Source organism: Athalia rosae, chromosome 5 (assembly GCF_917208135.1).
Source record: "Athalia rosae chromosome 5, iyAthRosa1.1, whole genome shotgun sequence".
In the NCBI taxonomy this organism is placed as follows: Eukaryota; Metazoa; Arthropoda; class Insecta; order Hymenoptera; family Athaliidae; genus Athalia; species Athalia rosae.
The window spans coordinates 6,600,645-6,624,221 of record NC_064030.1 but is presented as its reverse complement, the minus strand read 5'-3'; the positions used below and the strand labels follow the sequence as shown (position 1 = coordinate 6,624,221).

Here is a 23,577-nt window from a genome sequence, read left to right as displayed (position 1 = left end):
AATAAGGTTTCGTTTGGTTTGGTCCGGGTTTTAATGCCTAACACGCCGAACAGAGGGGAACAGAGAGAAGAGCAAAGCACCGTGCAGAGGAGAGGCGGGCGTACATCGACCCCGGGTATCCTATGCCATGTCGGGTTGTGTCTGCCTTATTCCCACCCGCCGCGTATATACGCGACGACGACGACGACGACAATCCTTTCTGCGTTTTCAACGCGCCCGCCGAGGGACGACGACTCCCGATGGGTGCCTCCTCTTATTTCTCTACGACGAGGAGGCGAAAACTCGAAATTTTGAAGGGAAACAAAAAATGAATGAGGGTGAAATTAGGAGGATCCTATTTTTCACCTTACGCGTAGGTATACTCCGCGAGCCACTCGCAATCGAATTACTTCGATAAGTTTGAACGTTGAAACTGTCGACCAGATGTCACCGAATTCCACCCTCGACTCGTTTTCAAGGACGTAATTGTGCGCGTCGAAAAAATTAGTGGAGAGGTCGTCGATGAGCGGGTGATTGGATGAAAGAAGGGGACGAAAAGAAATCTTAGGGGAAGTCGGGTAACGTCGCGGAGTAAAATCTGCGGGTTCGACGCCGAGGAGATCGAAAAATAAAATATCCGCGGTATCGGGGTCAGCAACCCTACAGCCACGTAGCGAGTGTGTCTGAGGCAAAATAGAGGCGAGCATTTTTCAAAGGCGATCAATATTGCGAACCCCAGAGCTCACTGAAAAGGACAAACCGTATATAAAACCGAGGGAGAACTTAATACACGGGTTTGACATTCGCCTGTACCTGTAAGCTTTTTAGTTTTAACTCGAATAAGGAGATAATCAGAGTCCGCGAGAAGATTTTTGCTTCCCGCATCGTTCGGCGTAACACGCGCACGCGGTGAGTTTCCGGGATTCGAGAAATCTGGAGAAGATATATTTTGACGCGTTAGAGTCGTGACCCTTGAGATGGCAGAGAGCTGTAGATGTATTAGGGAAGCGAAAAAGAATAGAAAAAGTTTTCCCCGATTCTTTTTCGGAAGGAGGGTGGCTTTTCCTTCCAAAACGCCATCAACTTCCTGGAGTAGCGGCACACACCAGCGGCAGAAGTAGCGGAGGGTTATTTTTCTTTTTTTTCTTTTTTCTTTCTTTTCTCTCTCCTCTTCTTTTTTCCCTCTCATTTCTTACGATCTCTCAATTCCCGGGTAAATCTCCCCCAGCGAAAATAGCCACCGATAATTTCACGTCCGTAAAGGTATAACGTGGCGAACGATCGGTCTGGGTCAAGTTCCGCGTCTCTTTAGCGACGTATCAACGATTTGTAACTTTCGCAGCCGTATTATGTATCCTATATCACCAGTCGCAGGTTGTTACTGCAAAGAGGATAAATATATATATGTATATATATATAAGCCGAAGATATCTGTACGGATCAACAATCTCGAGGGCGGTTAACGAGTGACCGGTTGTCGGAGAGCAACGAGCCCCGCTGACACTTCTGGCACAGAATCAATTTATCTTCGTCTCAACAACGCTCACGGAGTGAGATCGACCGACACTTCCGGTTTCACTTGGAAAATGCTTCCTTTACGACCTAGACCGAGGTACTCCGAGAATTACGGAGAATCGTTTTGCGGGTATAAACACCATTACTTCAATTGTCGTACCAATTTGATTTTTACGTTTCTCGTTCCTTCTCCTTTTTTTCTCGATTTCTACCTCTGTCTAAAAATTTCCCGAATCCATTTAACAGCCTGAAATATTCTTCCCACGAGTTTCCAATCCGGGGAAGAGGAGATCGAAAGTGTGGAATACCCCGTTGATAATGGTTGAAAAAAAAGGAAACGCTTTTTTGTATTTTCCGTTTTAGTTTTTTCCTTTATTTTTTTTTCTCTTCGTTTCTTAATCACTTTTTCCGCTACGGTACCGACATAATGAGAAATTGGCTTCGTCGTCGAGGTCCTCTAACTTCTCCTACTATGGAGTGCAAGCTCCGCTTCTTTCTGCCGCTATAGTATACGTACTCTCCGTACCTACTACTACCACCGCTGCTGTTGCCGCCGGTGATGCTTTCTGCCAACAACCACCTCACTCCGCGTACGGTTTAAAACCTCGAGCCAAGTCTCAAGTCGATTTTGCTTCGCTATGCCCACCGTATAGGTATACCGACTATAACATAACGCGGCAAAGAGCTTAACCGCCCTGCGGCGCGTTATATACATCGAACGAAAAATAATTCAAATCTTGGAAAACGAGTTTAATTTTTCTTCGGTTTTTATTTTCTTCCTCTCCGACCTCGTTAAAATTTTTCGTCCATGCGTAACCGCGCGTTGAATTATCAACAAAATATTTCTTCCTCCGATTCTCCAATTTTTCATATCCGGATGGGATTTTTTCGCGCCTGATGATAACTAAAAACGGAGAGCCGAAACGGAAGTTTTTTTTTTCCGAATCGGAAAAAATTTACTCCGAACTCGCGACCGTAGCTCGTGATGCGTTTCGATCGCGTCGCGTGACCGTCGTCAAGTTTTCGAAATAAGGAGGACGCGGGGCGTTTACACGTACATCGGGGTAGAGACTCACGTCGGGCGTCGCGACGCCGAGGGATTTCTCCTATCACCATCTGCACCTTCGAACCGCGAGAGATGCTCGCGTGCCCGACGCCTTTATCTATGTATGAATACGGCGTGAGGTTAGGCTGGGCAAAGGGGGTGGACACAATCGATATGGAGTAGAGAGAGGAGGAAGGAGAGAGATGAAAAAAAAAAAAAAAAAAAAAAAAAACCACCACGAAACCCTCGCAAACCGACACATTCTGCGCGTGTTTTTCTCTTCCCGATACGCACACACCGTATATCGACTCCGAAGCCCAGGAGAATATAGTACCGCGTATCCGTCCCCGTGTAACATTGAAACATAGAACATGAATGGCGGCCGTAATGATACAATATTAATATTATTACGCAAGCGGTTATCGCGAACAGCTACCGTGCCACTGACACGCGTAAAATCTACGCTACGGCTGACACTCTCGTAACTCCGATAACCGATCGATCGCAATTAATGATTTTCCATCAAGGTAATCGAAGGTTAAAATTTTCCGATTCGATGTAATAGCGAATACGTTGAGCGGGTTTCGCAAGGAGGCGTATATAAGGGGTACTTAGCCAATGGGTTTCCATTCGTCGAAACAGCGGGACCCTCTCTCTTTACTACCCAGTTTATAAAACGTTAAAAAATTGTCGTGGTTACATTTCAGACCGAAGAATGTATACCACAACCCTCCGGCGACCGAACGCGAAAATCCAGATTCTGGTCTTTGGAATATTTAATCCACATAATGAAATTCTCGCAATGATGAAAATTTTTCTATTAAATCGAAGAAGAACGCAGGGTGTCATTTGCCGTGAATGAAAACCTGAAGCGAAAGAGAATCGGAATCGGAATCGGAATCGGAAACAAAAAGCAAAAGCAAAAGCACCACCTGCAGCGGAGTATGGGAATCGGTAAAAGGGAGTATAAATACGGAGTCTGCGGAAGGCGAAGCGAGAAGCGGGCTAGGATCCGAGGGGGATATACGTGCGACTGAGGATCGGGCGGAGGGCGCGGTGAGGGCGAAGAAAGGATGGAATAGAGAATTCCAGAAGGCCAGACCGCCGCTGCCATCAGCCACCGGCGAGCAACCTGCTTGTTGCAAATAACTTCGGAAGTTCCAGGACGGGTACACTACCGTTCCTCCCGCTTTTATATACGCGGAGTTCGCTCGATATGCCTCCGTCCCTTCCATTCCCTTTCCTTTCCTTTTCCCTCTCGCTCGCCCTAACCTCCGTATCCCTCTCTGTTTCCCGTCTCCGTTATCCTACGCTCCTCACTCTCGGCACACAACTCCTCCCCGTGTCCCTCTTTTGCCCCGGAGCAAGAGTCGCTTCGCTCTAGTATCTCCGGTACGCCGACCTCTTCGCCGTCCTCTCTTGCTCCTCTTTAACTCAACCGTTCGTTCCTACTACTACCCATCTATACACCGCCACGCACACGCTTTTCTTATTCTTCCCTACGACGCTAATATAGGTAAACCGTATCTACCTACATCTACCGTTTGTAATTCACTCTCTGTATCCGTCACACGCGTACGGGAAACTGTTGACTACTGTGTATTACGTTTGTTCGTTGATTTGCGAATCGGAGAAATAGAGGAAGAAACAAAAAAAAAAAACACTTCTAATCGACACCCGTGTAACCATCGGAGTGTCGTATAGTTTTAAATGTACAACCGTCGGTTCGTATTCATTGATTCGATCATTTATGCCGCTACGCGGGATGACGGACGATATGAAAATTTTAAACTTGAACCGTGTGAAGTCACGTGCGGATATAATGGACGTTTCGATATCATTTATACCCGTACACGTATGTACGTATGTACGGTTAATATGTCATACCACATATCCCTCGCCCTCCTAGGTATACTACCGTATAATGCGTGGTGCAATTTTCGTTAAAAATTCAGAGGTATTCGGATACTGTGCGTCACGACATGATCAATATTTACCGCAACGGACAATATGCGGCGGCAATTTACATCGCTGCAACATTCGAATTTATCGAAATAGATTTCCACCACCGCATCTACTCTCTTCCTATTTTGCCATTTCGCAGCTAACTGCGATTCCTTTTTTTCAATATGTGTCTCTCTTTTTTTTTCCGCCCTTTTTCTTTTACCTGTGTGTTTTATGCACACGGACTGGCGCCGATATCGTTGGATTGAAAATTCATAAACCGAAGAAGCGCAGGAATTACGAATATTTATCGTGCGGTTACTCCATTATTTTTTTTAATTTTTTTTTGTTCTTATTCAACCGTATGCAACCGGGCAATCGGAGGAGCGCGAGTGTGTAAAAGGAGGAAGGCGAGTGGGAAAACACAAAAAATTGGAAAAAAAAAAATGATCCGCACGGCGCCGCTTTTATAAACGTTGCAGCAGTCCTTTTGATACCGTTTTACGTTAGCAGCTGAATTAAAAGCGTTTTTTAATTAAATTTTCTCACGAATTACGGCCTGTATAGGACCATCCATGCCTATGATACGCCTACATATCATCGACGCGAGCTAGATATCGTGTTTCTCGACTTTTTTATACGCCTTTGAGAGTAACGAGAGAGAGAGAGAGAGAGAGAGAGAGAAATAGAGGAAAAGAAAAAGAGGAAATTGAAAAAGTAACTGTGAGTAAAAATTCGTATGAATATGAGGTGTGATTGAACGATCGATACGATATGATCGTGTGAGGATGATTGCGTTACGAGTGCGTGGAAGCGCGGCGTCTACACCGATCGAATTATTATACCTACATCCCTTTCACCGATGATCCGCGGGCGGCGTCAATCAGATCCCGTCGACGTGATAATCGTCAAGAACAGAGTGATCCGAACCCTCCCGATATAACGATTCGAGGAATCAAGGGCCTCTATACGTACGTACGTATATACAGCGTACGTGTCTAAGGGCTTTCCCCTCGAAGATATATCAAAGGGGGGTTTCAATTGCTCGTTTAGTAATTACTAATCAGTAATAATCATTTCCTACGGTGTATTATTACATACTAATTCCAATTCTCAAAGGACCGCCGATCATCGATCCCCCCGCCACTGCGACTAATTTCGACACATCGAATAAGAAAAAACTAATCAACAACAGAAAAGAGAAGAGAAAAAAAGCGTTTATATAAAACTCCATATCCGTACCCACGAACACGTCTAAGGGGGTTGTTTTTTTTCTACTTGAATTCCGTACTTGTCTTTTTTTCTGCAATCAAGTCGCGTATACTTTGAGTTATATTTTTCCAAGTAACAATTTTTCGTTTCACGGTATACGTGTGTATAACCTGTACCTGCACCGTTTGAAAAATAGATCAACCGTCGATCGATCGGAATCGAAACGTGCATCAAAATTTCTATCGCTTTTCTCTAATATTTTATTCTCTTTTCTTTTCAGAAGTATATCCGTGAAACGCGCGCGATTCGACGTGCTTTCACGATCAATTTCGAAGCGTATAGGTATACGTACATTATACACCGACGGACATATCGTCTTCGTCGATTGTATTGAAATATTTTTTAAATTCGATGACTTTCAAACAACCGATTTCTTTCTTCGATTTTTCATTCCCACCGTTCTACTTGTAGACATCGTGAGAAGATTTCTTTTTATATCTTTTGTTTTTTTTTGTTATTTTGCCATCGCAGGTTGCAACAAATTCAAGTCGATATCTCAATGTACGATAAATCATGGGGCTGTGTTTTAGCGGTTTTGTACAGTGAAAGAAAATAAAGAAAGAAAAAAAAAAAACTATGCGCGATAACAATAACGCGTTCGAGTGGATTCGATGGATTCAACCCGGGGAGATGAGAGGAGTGGGATGTGTATTAATAAAAAATCGCATAGCCGAACGAACGAAGTTCGAAGTAAGAAGGAATGGTCACGTTTATGGAAGGCGAATACCACGTAGCCCGCGACGTGGTCGCGTATAATGTACACCGGCGTAGACGACGACGTCGTCTTCGTTTCTTCTCTCATGCCGGTTTCAGCCTTGGAACAAGAACATTAAACGACATCGGGTCCCGTAAACTCGCACTTAGAGCTATTACAACACTTGAACTTTCAGCTACGTTTACACGGAGAAAAGAAGAGGAGAAAGAAAAAATACAACACGCAGTACGAACGGTTATCAAATAACGAGAAAATAGAGAATATAAAAACTTTTCTATTCTCATTTTCTCTATTATTGTTAATCTTTTCCGATTAAAAGTAAAAGTCAAACGAATCGAATCCAATAAATATAAATATAGACCGTCGATCTGATGTTTTTTTTCCAAGCAAATCGAAAGTATGATAGATTGAAATTTTTCAAGTGTGACGAAACTGATTAAAACTACCGATCTTCAAAATATTCTAATAATTTTTTAATTATCGTCACCGTTTTCTCTTATTCTTTCCTATCTCGCTATTATCGAGTAAATTAGTAAACCGCGACGATGACGACGACGACGACGACGACTACGCGGATGACGAGGATCGAAGTGATTCGAGTTAATGAATAAATTCAGGAAATATCGTACGACCGTCCATGGGAATAAAGTAACGAGGAGATTGTAGAGGATATACAATACCATTTTATAAGGCGGCGGTGGTGGTGTGGGACTGTCACGACTTTACCATAAGTTTCCACATCATTTTGTGGAAAGTCTTGACACCAATTACTTGCGCTTGAGCTAACAAAGTAGTCCTTGGTGTGTCTTGCAGGCTCGGAATCACTCGTATACGTATACCTACTCGCTGTCGCTGTTGCCTTTGCTGTTGCTACTGCAGTTTGAAAGAATAAAAAAAAAATAAAAAGAAAAAAGGTTCGAAGGTTCGCTGCCAAGACCAAACACCATTACCCGGTCACTCACTCTATCCTATGCGAATCTTCATTCTTTAACGGTAAAATATATATAACTTAAGGTAGAATATATATAGTAACGATAATACGACGAGGGTTCGCTAACTTACGTTATATACCGTCACGTTTCGAACGTCGGTAAAGAAAACTTTGTACTCCTATAACGGACATTTGTTTTTTTGAGACTGCCAAAAATTATCTGCATTTTCGGATAGGACAAAAACTGGGGAAAAATATTCATCGTCAGACCGTCGCCGTAGCTTTAACAGTTCAGTTTATGTTTTATATCAGTATCACGTGCGGGTTGAGATGTTTTTTAGCGATAAAAAGTATAAGCCTTTTTTTTTTTCTTATTTTACGTATGAGTAGAAGCGTTTTACAACATCTTAGAACGCGATGTATATACACCGTGAAACGGAACGGAAACTACGTTTCAAACTTCACGATAGAAATCACGCTCGAAGAAACTTTACGAAAACTGTTGTAAAACTGTACTGTACGTATAAAACTGTGCGGAGGCTAAATAGTTGTATAGTACGGGTTCCGCGATGTTGGAAAGATCAAAAAATTATGCAATTTCATTCGTCCCGGCGTCTCGTTCATTTTTATTTCACGCTACAGACGAGCGTAGTCGCTTGTGGCGGTTACGGGTTCGTTACGACGAGGCGCGCAAGGGATATCAATTAGCGATTTTATTGGTCGGTATCACGGGACGTTTTAGCCGAAAATCGTTGAGCCGAAAACTAACGATCGCGTACGCGCCCAATGACGGAGGTATTAAACCTGGAACAACAACGAACAACAACAACAACAAACGATAAACAGAGATTCGCAATAAACTGTAAAGTCGGTGATGAAGAAATAAAAGAGCCCCGTCACTCCACCAAAATAATATATATACGTGTGTGCGTATCCACGGAGCGCGGACGAGAACGATCCGAGCTGCGAAATACTATACATGGTTATACGTGATACGTCTATCGGTCGTTTGAAAAAAGTCTCGGCTAACGTTATCGAAAACGAACAAGGCCAACGTGTCACTAACTGATAATTATTTCGATAACGACGAAGCCAATTCGCTCATCATTCTCGCCAGATAAAATACAATCAACGTCTCTCATTCGCTTCAATGTAATCGTGCACAGCTGTTGATAAAAAACAAAACAAAAAAAAAAACACATTACATTCGATTTGAAAAATAACATCACCGCGTATGATTGATAAGATTTGTTGACGATACACCGTAAATTTGACGGTTCGTTTTTTTGTTCTTTTTCTCTTTTTGCTTCTTCGCGACTTCATCTTCTTATCCAGTCGCTTATTGCAGCTACGTGTGCGTGTGTACGGCTAGTGCAGGTATAATGGGTAGTTATTTAAATTGCAAATGACGTTTTGCAAATATTTCGACAGCTGAGTAATCGTGAAAAATGGCTATAATAGTTATAGACTTCCTTCGTGTCGTCCATTTTGTCCTGCAGCGTGTACCTACGTACATACATTATACGTACGAACGGTGGTATAGGTGTGCGCAGTTAATAATCTATAGCCTTAGAAAATTGTGCAATGGTATAATTGTATTCCATAAAAATTATAACTCGACTTTATACACACAGCGCGGCAGTGCAGCGGCAGCAGCAGCAGCAGCAGCAACAGCAACAGCAGAAGCAGAAACGACGGGCATGGTATTTTTATAATCACATCGCGTCACGCTATTTCTGTACAAATTATTGCGTGGCCGCTCACTACTCACCGCTTTTGCTAAAGAAGGAAGAGAAAAGAAAGACAAAAAAAAAAAAAAGAAATAAAAACATTACGAGAAGAGAAAGAAGAAGAAGTTACAGTGGCAGAAGCAGCTACGAAACTTAAAACTCCAACTGATACCGTGAAAAATATTAACAAACTTTATTCAGACCTACGTCGATGCAACGGTAGCGTACGTTGAAAATATTATATATTTAGAGAAAACTCCATGATTAAAATTCACCCCTAAACTTTAGACGATAACGAACGGCGTCGACGTCCGTTATATACATATGAAATAAGAGGACGTAGAAAATCACACGTATATCATAAATTAATTTTTCATGTTTTTTTTTGCCGCGCGTGCCCGATTATCAGGGTGACGAATAATAACTACCCTATACCGTGAGGGTGTTTTTTTTTTCCCCGAGCCTGTAGCCCAGCGACATTTGGGCATAACGCGCGCATTGTCGTCTGTGCGTCGAGGGGCGTCGTCAACTTCTTTGTCCCTCTGCGATAAAATTACCCCGTGAATGAAAGTTAGAAAAAGAGAAGCAAAAAAACAACAAACTGAATCGAAAGAGAAAGCGCGTATGTGTAATTAAAAAAGAGGAGAAAAAAAAAAAAAAAAGAACAAGTTAACGAAGAAGAGAAGCGCGAAGAAAAATTTATCGTCGCGCGAGTACCTGGCTGCCGCGGCGATCGGAGACTTCGATGCTCGGACAGCGCGGCACGAAACGAACGTAATAACGCGAGGCCGGGGTGGAGTTGGAGAAAAAAATAAAATCCTGGAGTTTTATGTGATTCATTTTTTCACGTGTGTTCGGTACCCGCACAATGCGTTCACGATAATTGAAATATTTCGTGTATAGCTTAATCAGTCCTCTAGGCTTTCTTATTTGTTATGGACATCGAGTGGTGTGGTATAGGTATAAATAAGCCTGTACGATGTGGTCGTTTTTACCGCTTACCTATAAACCTATTATCTCACGGAAAATAAGAAAAGACTCGAAAGATCGATATCGTTGATTGAAAAAATAAAGAAGCGTAACGACCCTTGTGGGACTGAAAAAATCATCAAAGATTCTCTGTACCGATATTTACCTGATTCCAATAATTTTGGAGAAAATAAGTCAAGTAACGAGTGAAAATTTATTAATTATTAATTAGCCATTATTCGTTAATTTAGTTGGTTTCTTCGCTTATGTATAAAATCTTCAAAGCACGCGCGGCTGAATACTTTATTACTCCTAATCGTTTGAAGTGCCTCAGGCTATGTACAATATAAGTCGTTACATATGTAATTTATATAGGTACTATACATATGTATGATTTTGAACCGGTTAAAACAGGAGCCCTCTAGAAAGAAGAAATAAAAAGTGTTTGAAAACTCTACGCTGAACGAGATGAAATCATCAATCAAAAGTTGAATTAATTAATTAAATATTTTCTAGAGTGTGAAGTTGGGGCGCGATCATAAACGACGTCGTCGTCGTACAAATTGTTCGTATGGAGCCTATCGCAACAGCAACGGCAACGGCAACGGCAACGGCACAGCATCATAATGGCGAAAATCTTTGCTAAACTTTGCCAGGCGAAGAAGAATAGCTCTCCCGTGTAGCTCGCTCGGCCTTAGGAGAATCTAACGCGCGTGCGGTTCATGGTAATACTTACTCCGCAAGCTCTGATTAACTCTTGGATAGTTAGCTACTTTATATACGGGGTTGGGATAAGTTGAGTCGGCGATTTCGCTTCCCCTTTTATTGCAGTAGCGTGGCGCGCGCTCCTCATTTGATTTCATTCGTCGTTTAAATTTTTGTCCCTTAATTTTTTGTTCGATTTCACATCGTTATATTCCGGGCGCATGAGGATTTTTTTTTTTGTTAATCTACGGATTTTCCTCATGGAGATATCCCAATTTTTATGCTCCAAAAAGCGGAAAATTGGCGATAACTCGAACAATTTTATAGATAGATCGATTTGGCTTTCAGATTTAGATTCTTGAGCTGATTGTATGTGAGATTACTCTTCAAGAACCAAAAAAAAAATTCGATTTTTGAGCAAAAAATAAATCATTGTTTTAATTGAGTTTAATATGCTTTTCTTACGTATTTTGACCTCAGGAATCCGAATCTGGAAGAAAAATTGATCTGTCTCTAAAATTGACCGAGTTATCGCCAATTTTCAGCTTTTTGGGGTCAAAAATAAAAAATTGATTTTCTAGTCTATCTTGATGTAATTTGAGCTCAGGAATCCGAATCCGAAAGAAAAATTAATCTATCTGCAAAAATGACCGAGTTGTCCCCATTTTTTCGTGATTTTTGGCATAAATTTGAGGATAACTCGAAGGGAAAAAATCGTAGCTCAATTTACTCATCGGATTCGTGTTCCTGAGGTCAAAATACATAAGAAAAGTGCCATACGATCAATTTCAAAAAATAAAAATTTTTGGCCAAAATTTGAAAAAATCGTAAGGGGTACCCCTTGGAAAAATCTCAAATTTTGGCCAAAAATTTTTATTTTTTGAAATCGATCGTATGGCACTTGTCCAACGTATTTTGACCCCAGGAACACGAATCCGTTGTCCAAAATAAGCTACGATTTTTTCCCTTCGAGATATCCTTGATTTTTCACCTTCGGATCGATAAATTGACGACAACTCGATCAATTTCATAGATGGATCAATTTGGATTTCCATCGTGAGCGCATTATAAGGTATCGAAAATCACGAGGTGAATTTCTTCCCTGGTTCAAAGTATAAAATGTGTAAGAAAAGTGTCGGGAAGGATGCAACGAAGAAGAAAACGAAGAAGAAAAAGTTTCCTCTCTCATCGTCAATGTTAAGTTCGTTACGTAAAGCTCATATAATAGTGACCCCGAAGATATTGATTTTCCTTTTCTTTTCCTTCTACATGTAGTGCAACAAGTATAACCAATAACTAACCAGCATCGTGTCTCCGTCATATTCCTCTGATGTTAAGAAGCTTTTGAGTTACCGCGAGACACGAAACGACGCCCAAAGCCAAAGCAGCTGACGTTAAGAAAAGGGAAGTTTGTTGTGTGTGTGTGTGTGTGTGTGTGTACGCGTGTGTATACAGCTATAGGTATACATCTACGTGTATGAATTATGCGCTGAAAGCTTTCACTTTGAACTTTGTAATATTATAAATTTGAATTCTGCAGGTTACTTACGAAGAGAGCCTCGTAGACGAATGTCGTTCTCGTTCTGAAACAAATAAATCAAACGTACAGGGTTAACGTATTTTCTTAGCTAATCACAATTTCGATTACAACAATAATTTTTATACGAACAACAACAACGACAACAACGACAACGACAACAACGACGACGATAATATCAAAAGAGAGCGTCTTAATTGGTTAATCAATAAGTCTGACTACGACCTCGACACTGTAATTGGTATGTAGGGTACGGGTAAGCCAACCACTCGCTAATCGCAACCTCTAAACTCTAACCGTATTCGAACAATGCCAATTCGAATCGAAACGTAGGTACGTACGTATCACACAGGTACAGACGTACGTGGTAAGCCTATGCATGGCTATGCAAATACCTAGGACCGCAAAAGGAGAATATTCAGACGACAAGTTGCCCCCGATTGGATGGGAAGATATTCGTGGAATTCAGCCAAAACTTTGATCAACGTAATCCGACCGGAACCCACGCGGAGTATCTCAATGTATTTTCGAACGTCATTCGTTCATTATTCACCTTTCCCAAAAATAATCTGCGAAAATGATCTTGAAAAGAAAATACGTCGATCCACCCGGTCGAGGATATGCGTATCTGCCATGGGAAAATTGGTATTGCGTAGCTTCGAACACTTCGTGTATACACGGTAAATAATGATACGGCGAAACGTATGTAGACCAGGCTACGTATATACGTGAGAATATATAAATATCGGTGAAAATTAAAAAAAAGAGAGAAGAGGAAGAAGAAGAAGAGATTATTATACATACTGGCTGAAAACATACGAAGCCAATTAGAAGTCGCGTCACGTGGCAAACACTGGCTCGCTTTGACTCCGTACGACGCATTTTTATAGAGACAAACGCACACAGATATATACGCGCGCGCTTACATACCTCTGTACGCGCGTACGTGCATCGTTTTATCCACGAGTGTGTGTGTGCGTATATCGAACTTGTACGTACGTACGAGAGATTCCGCTCCGCTCTTCGTCGGTGGAGAAGCGATTATAACTGTATTGCGGTGTCTCGTTGCAACGGTAGAAATACGTTGAGAAAACACGGCGCTTGGTTTATAAACTAACGCTGCACAAAATGTACGTTTATATACTAAAAAAAAACTAGCGGCGATGCACGCGGCCCGTTTTCGTTCGGCGACTATTCGAATGATCGCCCGCGATGCGTTCAGGTGTGTGGGTATATCGCGGTGATCGGTAGCTGCGGTGTCTGGACGGTAGCGAATCTTCCAGAAAGAATCGCTGTTTGAAACGAGCGTATGTAAAACGAGAGTCTTATTCCAGATGTGCGATACTGAAAAGTCCGACGCGTATAAAGTCCGAAATGGAAAACGACAGCGAATTTTTTTCCTCGTACGCGTACCTACATTGTTGGTTTTTTGCGCGAAACGCGTGTCGTCACGTACCGCGTCGACGGGGACGAAACGATTAAAAATCGGTCCATAAATCAATCGGCTGCGAACCTATATATGTATATATAATTAAACAGCGTACGTAGTCCATATACATGTACTCTCCGTTAGAATAATTGAGTATACTGTATTCCCGCAGATGATCGTTTCCTCGAGTGTTGCACGTATTATTATTCGAGACGGTGTCGCTCGCGCCCGCCTCTTGTCGAGGGAAACTTCCAACAGATTTCGGAGTAAAAGAATCGAATCGAAAACTACTTTTTGTCGTTTTTGCGTCGCTAACGATCCGCAGGTATACCGATACCCTCGCACACACACATACCTACACATATAAGAATAAGACAAAAGATCGTTGCGGATTTGACAAATTCTTTCCAATAATAAAAGTGCCTCGGATACCAGGCGGTTCCCGCGATTGAACAAAGTGTCTTTTATTTCGTCCTCGCCGGACGGCTCCCACGGTGGTAAGCCACGCAATCCTCCCCCTGCCTCGGCCTTGGAACCGACCTAGTATACCCACCCCGAGGTAGAGGAAGCGAGAGGGGCAGATACGAGAGAGAGAGAAGGACGGTGGAAGAGAGGGAGGGAGGGAGGGGGGGGGGGAAGCAGGAAGGGGGATGAAAAAGAAGGTAGGGGGGGGGGAAATTGGGGGGATGAGGCGAAACGAATCGAAACGAGAACGGATCGATATGTGTACACTTGGTTGAATCCAAGGTTCGGACGCGACACCAGTTGCTGCTCGAACGGAGGAGGCCGATTAACGCAGAGGAAGAGAAAAAGGAGGGCGTCGACGTACAGAGTCCGACGGACTGTTTCGTGTCGTAGCCGTACCTCGTGCGTCAGACGAGAAGACGACGACGTACACGACTAGAGGGGCTAGGCGTCACGGTAGAGACTTGGCAACGTCGTCTACCGAATGGCAAACGTGCCAACGACAAACTAGTGAGAGTGAGCGAGCGAGCAAATGAGCGATTTGAGAGGAGGAAGGGAGACGGAGGAGGTTGGTTAGTTAGCGAACGAGCGAGAGGGATATTCGCTCATTGCGACTCGCTCTTATTTCCTTCACTCTCTCTCTCTCTCTCTCTCTCTCCTTCGTTGTTGTCCACCTCTCTCTCCGACCCTTTGTCTTTCTCTTTCGCCGGAGTTCCGAGGAGACAGAGACGGAAACATACGGGCGGATGGACGGACACGTGGGCGGCAGGAAGCGCGCTCACGCGTGCAGAGGTTATCCACGTAAACTTGCCCTCCTGAAAACTATGGATCTCCACCTCTCCTCTACCTCCGCATTTACTATACCTGCAACTTTGCCTTAGCGGCGTAATAACGGTTAGAAAAGTACAACCGGAAACTCAATGGGAAGTTCGTGGAATCCCGCCAAATACAACCCCCCCTCTCCCTCTCACTTTCCTACCCTTCCGACTGGCGTGAAACGCATGGAAAGTGGACGTCGCACGCTCTTGTGCGTGGAACGGAGCGAAGAGGGAGAGGGTAAGAATCGAGGGAAATGGGATTCACGAAGAAAGTAAAAAATAATAATAACGTATTATGCGTGAAGATGCAACGTGTGCATCGACCCGTTTTTAAGCACACCTGACACAAGAAGATAACTGACTATACCCTGGAGCACTTCGAACTTTGTGTACATCCCGTACGACGATCGTCGATCCCCGAGAAGGATTGAATCATAAATTTGAACGAGAAAACGTAAAGAAAAAAAAAAAAACAAAAAAACAAAAAAGAATAAAGAAGACCGGAGTATCCAATAAAAGTCTTTCGCACTGTTCACGGTTTACCAAGAGGCATGCGGCGATTAAACGTCACACTACGACATACCGTACACATCACACGTTTGTTATCTCGTTGTAGCGGTCACGTTACACGACATTGAAACGCGGCATAACGGAACGGATATTCTTTCCATCGATTATCTCGACCCGGGTTGTGCGGTGTCCGAAAAACGGCGGTAATATCGGCTCGAAAATAGCGTCGGTTGTCCGAGGGCGCGATATTCCGCGAGTAGAGGGAAAAAAACTACGTCACGACAAAGTGGCGGTGGGTAGGACGATCTCCTCCTCTCCGTCGACGCACCGCGATACGGCGTTGTTCGTAAGAGCGCTGAGCTCACCGCGAACGAACGAACGAACGAACGAACGAACGAATATCGAAGCGATACGTTTAATCGCAGAGACGAGCATCGGTTGACTGAGGCGGTCTGGCCGGCTGGCCAGGAACCCCATCATCGGGCCGGAGTTCACAGTGTGCGGAAATATACATGACCGGGGGGTTTTCAACGGTGTGCGTGCAGCTTGTGAACACAACACCACACAACGCGAAGAACGAACGACCCAGCAGCGGCAGCGGCAGCAGCAGCCTAGCAGCGAAGGCAGCAGGCAACACCAGGCTCTGGGCAAGGCAGACGGCATGGTTCACCTGCGTAGCGCGCGATAGCTGAGCTAGCTAGGCTGCTGCCGCTGCTGCTGCTGTTGCTGCTGTTTCTGCTTGCTGCTTTGTTACGTTACTTTATATACGTGAGACGGAGCCTCGGCAGTGTGCGCGCTTCAGGCACCGACACACCGACACATTTCCATCTCCCCTTCTGCCTTTACTCACTAAACTTTACGTGTACGTGAGAAGTACGTACACACAGACACACCACACTCTACGGTGTGCTCTGCCACTGCACTCCCCTCGTCGCGCACACAATCGTAGCAACCGAATACTCTATGCGCCTCCTCTCTACGTAAGCTCGACGAGGCCGGCGGTGTTATACTCGGTATATACTAGGCGGCGAGCAACGGGTGTGTGAAACCTCGTAGCTTCGTACGGTTGAGTAATACGACAACGACGACGACGACGACGACGCGCGACCGCTGATTTTTCTTTCCCAGGACACTTCTTCTTCCATCGATCGAGTATTTCAGTTCGATCCGAACGACGATCCGTGCGGATGATCCGTGAAAATCGGCCGATGACACTTTCGGGTTCCAGGAATCCACCCGGTAACGCGGGTGACACGTCCATTAATTTTAGCGTCGATCGATGTATCCCCGAGGTTCTAGGATCATTGGATGGAAGCACCGATCTCATCGAGCTGCTCCTCTCTTTCGACGAGACGGAATTCTCGCCGAGACGGGTGTAGCGAGATAACGGCAAAGCGTGATGTAACGAATGCGAAGAGATCGGTTAGGCGAGCCTTCCATTTTCTCGGTAGGTAAGATGAATTTCTGCAGCGACGCGAGACGTGACGAACGGTCAATAAAACAGCAGCGGTCCCACCCGGTCTCGCTTCCGTCGACATCGGCATCGATTGGCATCGGAAGCGCGCCGATTTGTCTAAGGATCGGCAAGATTGAGGTCCGCCACCGACACCGCCGCCGACGATCTCGGCGCGTTCGCCGAGATCGGTAATCGATCGGCACCCAGAGGACGAAACGCAACCCTTACGCAACGCCGATGTAGACGAACGCCGCGCGACGAAAGATTGGCTCCGAAACGTCCGCGGTACACGTAACCAACCCCGGCTAATTGGTAATCCGTGGAAAGTGGCGTACGCGTGTGCGCGCGTGTGCGCGTGTACCACGGTGTATAAGGCCGCAGCTTCGCGCCGGGAGGCTAAACGTAATTATCCTTGTCCCGTGTTATTAGCATCACCCTGTTGTTTGTGGGCACGCGCGCCGCTCCTCTTCATCCTTCGTGTAAAACACACCGACGTGTGTGTGCGTGTGTTCGTGTACGTGTGTACCACGTACGTGTAAGAGAAGACACCGTCGTCCACATTTCACGTGAGGTGGTGCGCGTACGTTTTCGGTGTAATACGTGTGCGCGCGTGTGTGAACCGAGGCACGCGCCAATAGGCATAAGGCGAGCGTGCGGTAAGTAGCCGGTCGGGCTCAACGAACGCACCTGTTTCGTATTAAAGATCTGGTTGGAACCACCTTGCGTCATCGGCAGACGTTTTGTAGCCTTCGTTTTCAGCTTTGGGAAGTTTTCGAGCCGTCCCGATTCTTCTCGAACGTCCGCCGAAGAGCGGCGTTAAACACGTCCGCCGATACGTTCGGAGAGACGAGTTCGAGGTCCTTCATTCGTTGATATTTCTTCTTTTTTGTTTTCCTCGCTCTTTTTCGTCATCTTCTCGCCGGTTCGATCGATCGCGCCCCATTCCCATCGTTACGCGAGAGGAAAACCCCGAGCCAGACCAGTAAGTTATTAATAACGCCGTGCTCTCTCTCTCTCTCTCTCTACACAGATGGCGAGCACTTGTAGAAACCGTGCATGCGATTCCGAACTGACAGGTGTTTCGGGACGATTCCGCTACGTCCGAGCGTTACCGACGATTTCCGTAAAGTGTACGGAATCGTTTGACTCGCGGCCACAGGAAACAGGATGTCTGGCTTTTTCTTTCGAGCGTATCATCCGACGATTGACATGATTTTTATATTAGTCGATCGTGATGATATCCGAACGCCGACGAATCGTCGCTGGTTAACGTCGTCTCAAGTGCGAATTTCTCGGATTCGACCTCGTCGGCTATTTATACGGGCCTCGGGATTTACGAAGAAAATATATTCACCGACCGATAACGCGAACGCGCGTTACGCTTGATGAAGTCAGAGGTAGACCAGTTCGGTAATGGCGATCGAACCCGCAGAGCCGATCCTGGAATGGAACGGGGTGATTGGCTTCGGTGTAATTGATTCAACCGATGAAAAAAAGAAAAAGATCTTTCTCTTTCGGTATACGCGCGAAACCTAGAGTCTGCACCAATTTCTGATCGTATGACGTTTCAAACCGTGCGAGGGTTGCTCATAAACCGACGCCGGCCCGAAAGGATCTTTCAATTAATCCCCCCCGCCGAAGAATCCAGACGTGGATCGGGCGGGAGCAGATAACCTTATCAGCGCCGACGAGTTTGGATCAATTCCGTAGTAGTTCATTGAGAAGCTCGTTTTCGAGGGGTATACGGAGGGTACGAGAAGATAGACGTAGGGGGAGAGGGAGAAAAAAAAGGGCGATCGAATCTTTCCCTATACTATAACTGACCGCACAAGTGAAATGGACTATTATACTCGCGTTGTCCGCCGATCTACGCTATACCAAAAGCTGCCCGCAGCTAGAATATAACGCACCCGACAGCTGTGTCTGTACTGCTATTCCGACAACTGTTTCCCGATCGCGTATAATGTCCCTCTTCTCGACATACGTCTGGGTAAGCGCACCTGCACTCGTCGGGTCGGCCATATCGCCGATCGGATCTAAATTCGCGAATTACCCGATTGCCGTTCAAACTTTCCGACGCAGTGAAAATTTGATAAGCCGCTACGGGCCGAACGTTCGATGATAACGAAACGCGGTTATCGATCCCAGAGTGGAAGGTGGATCGATCGAGGACAAAAAGGATCGCTCCGATTTTCCCGATTTTTATCCTTTTGTTTTTTTTTTTTCCTTTGATCAGTTTTTTATCTTTCTTCTCACTCCGTTAGGTAAAGATGCGCCGCATGTGTGCAATGCGACCTAATTCGGTTGCGCCGTGGGCTGCCCGAACGTTCATTTCGTGATTACATCGCGCCGAACTCTCCTACTGCCCGCGTAGCTGCCGTTTCCACAAAGTTGTACTTCGTCGTTTCGTACAACCGAGTTCGGTCGGCGAGCTGACCCCTTACCCTAGGTGAAGAGACGTATAAACCGAAAGGTAACTACGGCCGGGCTCACCTGGTACGATAATTTCGGGCTGCCAAAAGCCTGGATTTCGTGTTTATTGTCACCCTCGGAACTTCCGTGACGAAGCACGACGGGCTTTTAAACAACGAACAACAACCGTATAACCGGGGGAAGCAGGTAGATGGGCGGCCTGGACTTCGCAAATTACCCTCCTTATGTACCCACCTCCGTGCTGGCTCAACTGAATTCAATAGTTTACCTTCCGTACAAAATGTCCAACTGATTTGTCAGATATAACGACATACACCGACAGACACGAATTGTTCACGTTGTTCTCGAGTGCACAGTTATTCGAAATTCCGAAACTTGTTTTTTTGTTTTTCTTGTTGTTTTTTGTTGCAGCAGTAGAATATTGAGATTGCGCGAAGAGTAATGCGCGATAATTATTTTCGTTAATGATCTCACGCCGAGTTCGGTGTGTACGTTAGTCTCTATGTTGCGTGTACGCAGCCGGGCGTCTGGTGGTATAAATCTTAAGGTTCGTTGAAGCGGTCTCGTTGAAAACTAGTAGCCATAACTTTAATTCCGCGGCAAATGATTCTCTCCGCCGCGTTGCACTGATTCGATAAAGCTTCGCCGCGAGACCTTGTCAAGCGTAATTGCTTTTGTTTTAGCGAACAATTTCCATCACTTCTTCGAGCGCGTGCGGTACAGGTCTGTATTTAACGGTACGAGGCAAACTTAAAATCGATATTTTCATTGTCGGATATCATCGTTCCACTTTTAGTTCACGACGTCGGGCGTTTTAGGATCCGTCCCACATTTGAAATCGAACAAAAATTAACCCAGATTCGAGCCTAGAACGGAGAGGGAAAAAGCGGAGCGGATAAAAAAAAAAAAAAAAAAAAAAGGAGGAGGAGGAGGATAAAAAGTGGGAAGCTATCTGAAATCCCGAATCTCGGTTGCACGCCCTCAGGACTTAATCGATACAGCGTATGGGTTGTGTATACGTACAAGCGCGCGGAAAGTATTTCAGATGAGTCTGAGCGCATAATGTAAAGCTGCAGCGTCATTGTCGGATGCGGAATGACGTGTGCAGCAAAACGTATACATATATATTATGTGTACAGGTGTGGTGCCGTGAAAGAGGTCAGTCGGCAATATCGTTCATAAATGACCTTGCGCAGTTTGCCGTCATCCCACATGACATATACCCGCTAAACCGTCTCAAATCATCTCTCGTCGTCACTGCATCGCCAATAATTCTGCGGTATAACTTTTCCAGAACTTTATAATTTCTTGTTCATTTTCAAAGTTTTTGTCTTTGTTTTTAATACACAAGGGTCACGTGAGATAACAAAGTTACGAACAATAATCGTCCGCCATTTTGGTTGTCTAATTTTTTTCCTTCGTAGCAGAATCGAAATGATACGTGAAGAAGAAAAAAAAAAAAAAGGGGATGGAAAATTTTTTTTGGCGGGAGTAAGAACGATCAGTGCAAAGAAAAAGAAAAGAAAAAAAAGAAAAAGTATGAGAGGAAATAATAACAACGGTGCAGAAGGAAAGCACGTCGTTACCATGCCGAAACGTCGACTCGTTTGATTGATTACATCAATTATCGGTGCACGTGTGTGTACGCGTACGTACGGGTGGGTGTTTGTTATAGGTGATCCGAGATCCCAGAGACGGAGGCGATTAATTAAGCATACCAGTAATATAAGGAAGGATCTCCCTCTCCCCCAGCTATTTTTTCCCTCGCCCTAGAAAACGAAACTCTCACGTGTGTATACTTTGGAGTCAACGAGCGGGCGAGCGGCACCGGCAAGTAAATGCAATTACCTTACCGTAGGAGGTCTTAATTAACTTAGGACGCAAGGTACAAAGGATCCCTCCAGACGTCATTCGGGATTTACTCTACTCACGGTGAAACCGATCCGCAATTAGTCACCCGCGTCGATCCTTTTATTCATTTATGCATATACCCCCGTTAAGTAAACATCGCTGTGGAAGTTGCTTCTTTTTTTTTTTTTCTTTTTTTTTTTTTTTTCCACCCCCCTTTCTCGATTCACGGATTTTACGAACGAGTTCACCCCAGGCGGCAGTCCGCGTGTACCATAGGTACGTAACCCGTGAAAATTTTTCCGCCGTGAGATTTTTCGTTATAAAATTTCGACGTTTGCGGGTTGGAAAATTTTCCTTGCCTCGGACTAACGAAATTCTAAATTACATCAGATAGTTTCGAAAGGTGCCAATTTATCGAGATCCTCGTTACTCTATTACCCCAGCTTCCTTCCTTTTGATTATTATTTTTTTTTTTTGCTTTTCTCACATATTTCGTCGTTATATCATGTGCTGCGGAGTCAGTCGATCCTCCGATCCATCCCTCTTTCGTGCCCCGAGCTCCTATACATTTCTCCCGCACCGTAGTATTATTCCCACCACCGTGAAATAGAAGGAGCATATTTTATTCAAAAGTTTGCCGAAGGGCGGCGAACTACACTAGACGATTTCAAAGCATCAATTTACTATACGCTGTTACGACGTCGTGGTTACCGCAAATTAAGCCACCCCCCCCTCGAATCCGAAACGATTCTTCGCCATTTTTCTCGAGTCCGTCGCGAAAATGTCACCCCATTCTGTGCGGCGGCAATGATCGATGCGTTTCTAAAGGCTAAGTAAGCTCTGTTCTTCTAGCGAACGTTTCTTTCAATTATTTTTGATTTTTAACATCAACGCAAAGTATCGCGGGCGTAACGTCGACGAGTTTTGTCTGAAAAATATCTGGATTATTCGTATCCGCTTTCGCTCAGGAAAACCTATTGGTTAATCCTTATAGTAAATCCATCCCGAAGGAGAAGCTTACAAAACGGTTAATATCCGTTGACCGGGTTACCCGTTTACCGTGTATATACATACGTCGCGCACGAAATGCAAACACATTTAGCTGGCAAAATTCTTTTTCGAATCTTTTTTTTTTTTTTTTTTGTTTTTGCTGATTTTTATTTTCACATTCTTTTTTTTTTGTTCACGTGCTTTATCCGTATCCTCTTTTTTCCGCTACGATAATCGCACCGCCGGCGCGCGAGCTTTTCCTCCCATATACAAAATCTACACGTGAAGGATCGTGCGGTTTAAAGTGGTCCAGGGTAGACATCGCGACCCACTACTGCGCCACACACTACACGGGGTCTGCGCGTCTGTACGTTAAACTAAATAATATATGCGGGTTCCACATCCAGATCGGTATAATGTAGCCGTATACACAGGTGTATCGTGTTAAATTTATTTATTCATCACTTTCGGCGGTCGTTTTTGTAGTTTTTTGTTTTGCGAACGGTCAGTGAGAAAAAAAGGGCCTCCAACTCGGGTTATCGCACACGTGGGCGGTCGGGTGACGCCGGAGTATTTACCGGGTGTGTAAGTACGTACCGTACCTACGTATGTATTTGTACGTACGTACGTACCTACCGTACACGTAACAATGAAAGCGGAAAAGCTTTGGAGAGTTACGGAATTTTTCAACAAAGAGATTTAGCGAAATGTACAATAGTATAAATACATTATCCCAGCTTCCCCGCAAAAAACGTTTTCATCATATCGTGATGTTTAGTGATTTTTCTTTTTTCTTTCTTCTTTTTTTTATAATCACGCCTTTTACTCTCGTTAAACGTCTATATTGAACAAAGAATTCGTTTTCGGTATAAAGTAATGATATATTTTCTGCCAAAAATTGTTTCACCACGTTTCAATTTTTTAACGGTTACATGCGAAAGGTCGTTCGCAGGTGAAATCTTTTTTCTCGAACCTACGCGACACGAACTTTGGCAAAAATTTGATAGCCGAAAGCCGATGAGAGGGTGGGAAGTGTTGGGTGAACGAACAGACGGACACGCGATGTGGAATCGACGGGCGAATTCGAAAAGAAAAAAGAAAGAAGGAAGAAAAGAAAAAAAAACTAAAGAATCAAGAAAATGGTGGGATGTACGGTGAAAATAAATTCGCGAATCGTGTGGGCGCGATTCGAAGTCTGTGTATACGTATATTATACTGCGAAAAGAGAGGTACAAGGTATATAGAGATGCGACGTCGACATAGGCGGTGGTGTAGCGGTGGCT

The 23,577-nt window shown here is 44.4% G+C and overlaps 1 protein-coding gene across 4 annotated transcripts in view; it reads right to left on the bottom strand.

The window, feature by feature from the left end:
• The window catches only part of LOC105683349 (AF4/FMR2 family member lilli), a 157,054-nt gene that overhangs the window by 12,088 nt on the left and 121,389 nt on the right, over positions 1-23,577 (bottom strand). For all 4 annotated transcript variants that reach the window (XM_048655383.1, XM_048655384.1, XM_048655385.1 and 1 more), the window contains one exon: positions 12,355-12,388. In XM_048655383.1, coding sequence (XP_048511340.1) covers positions 12,355-12,388 — 34 coding nt within the window. The remainder of the gene's footprint in view (positions 1-12,354; positions 12,389-23,577) is intronic.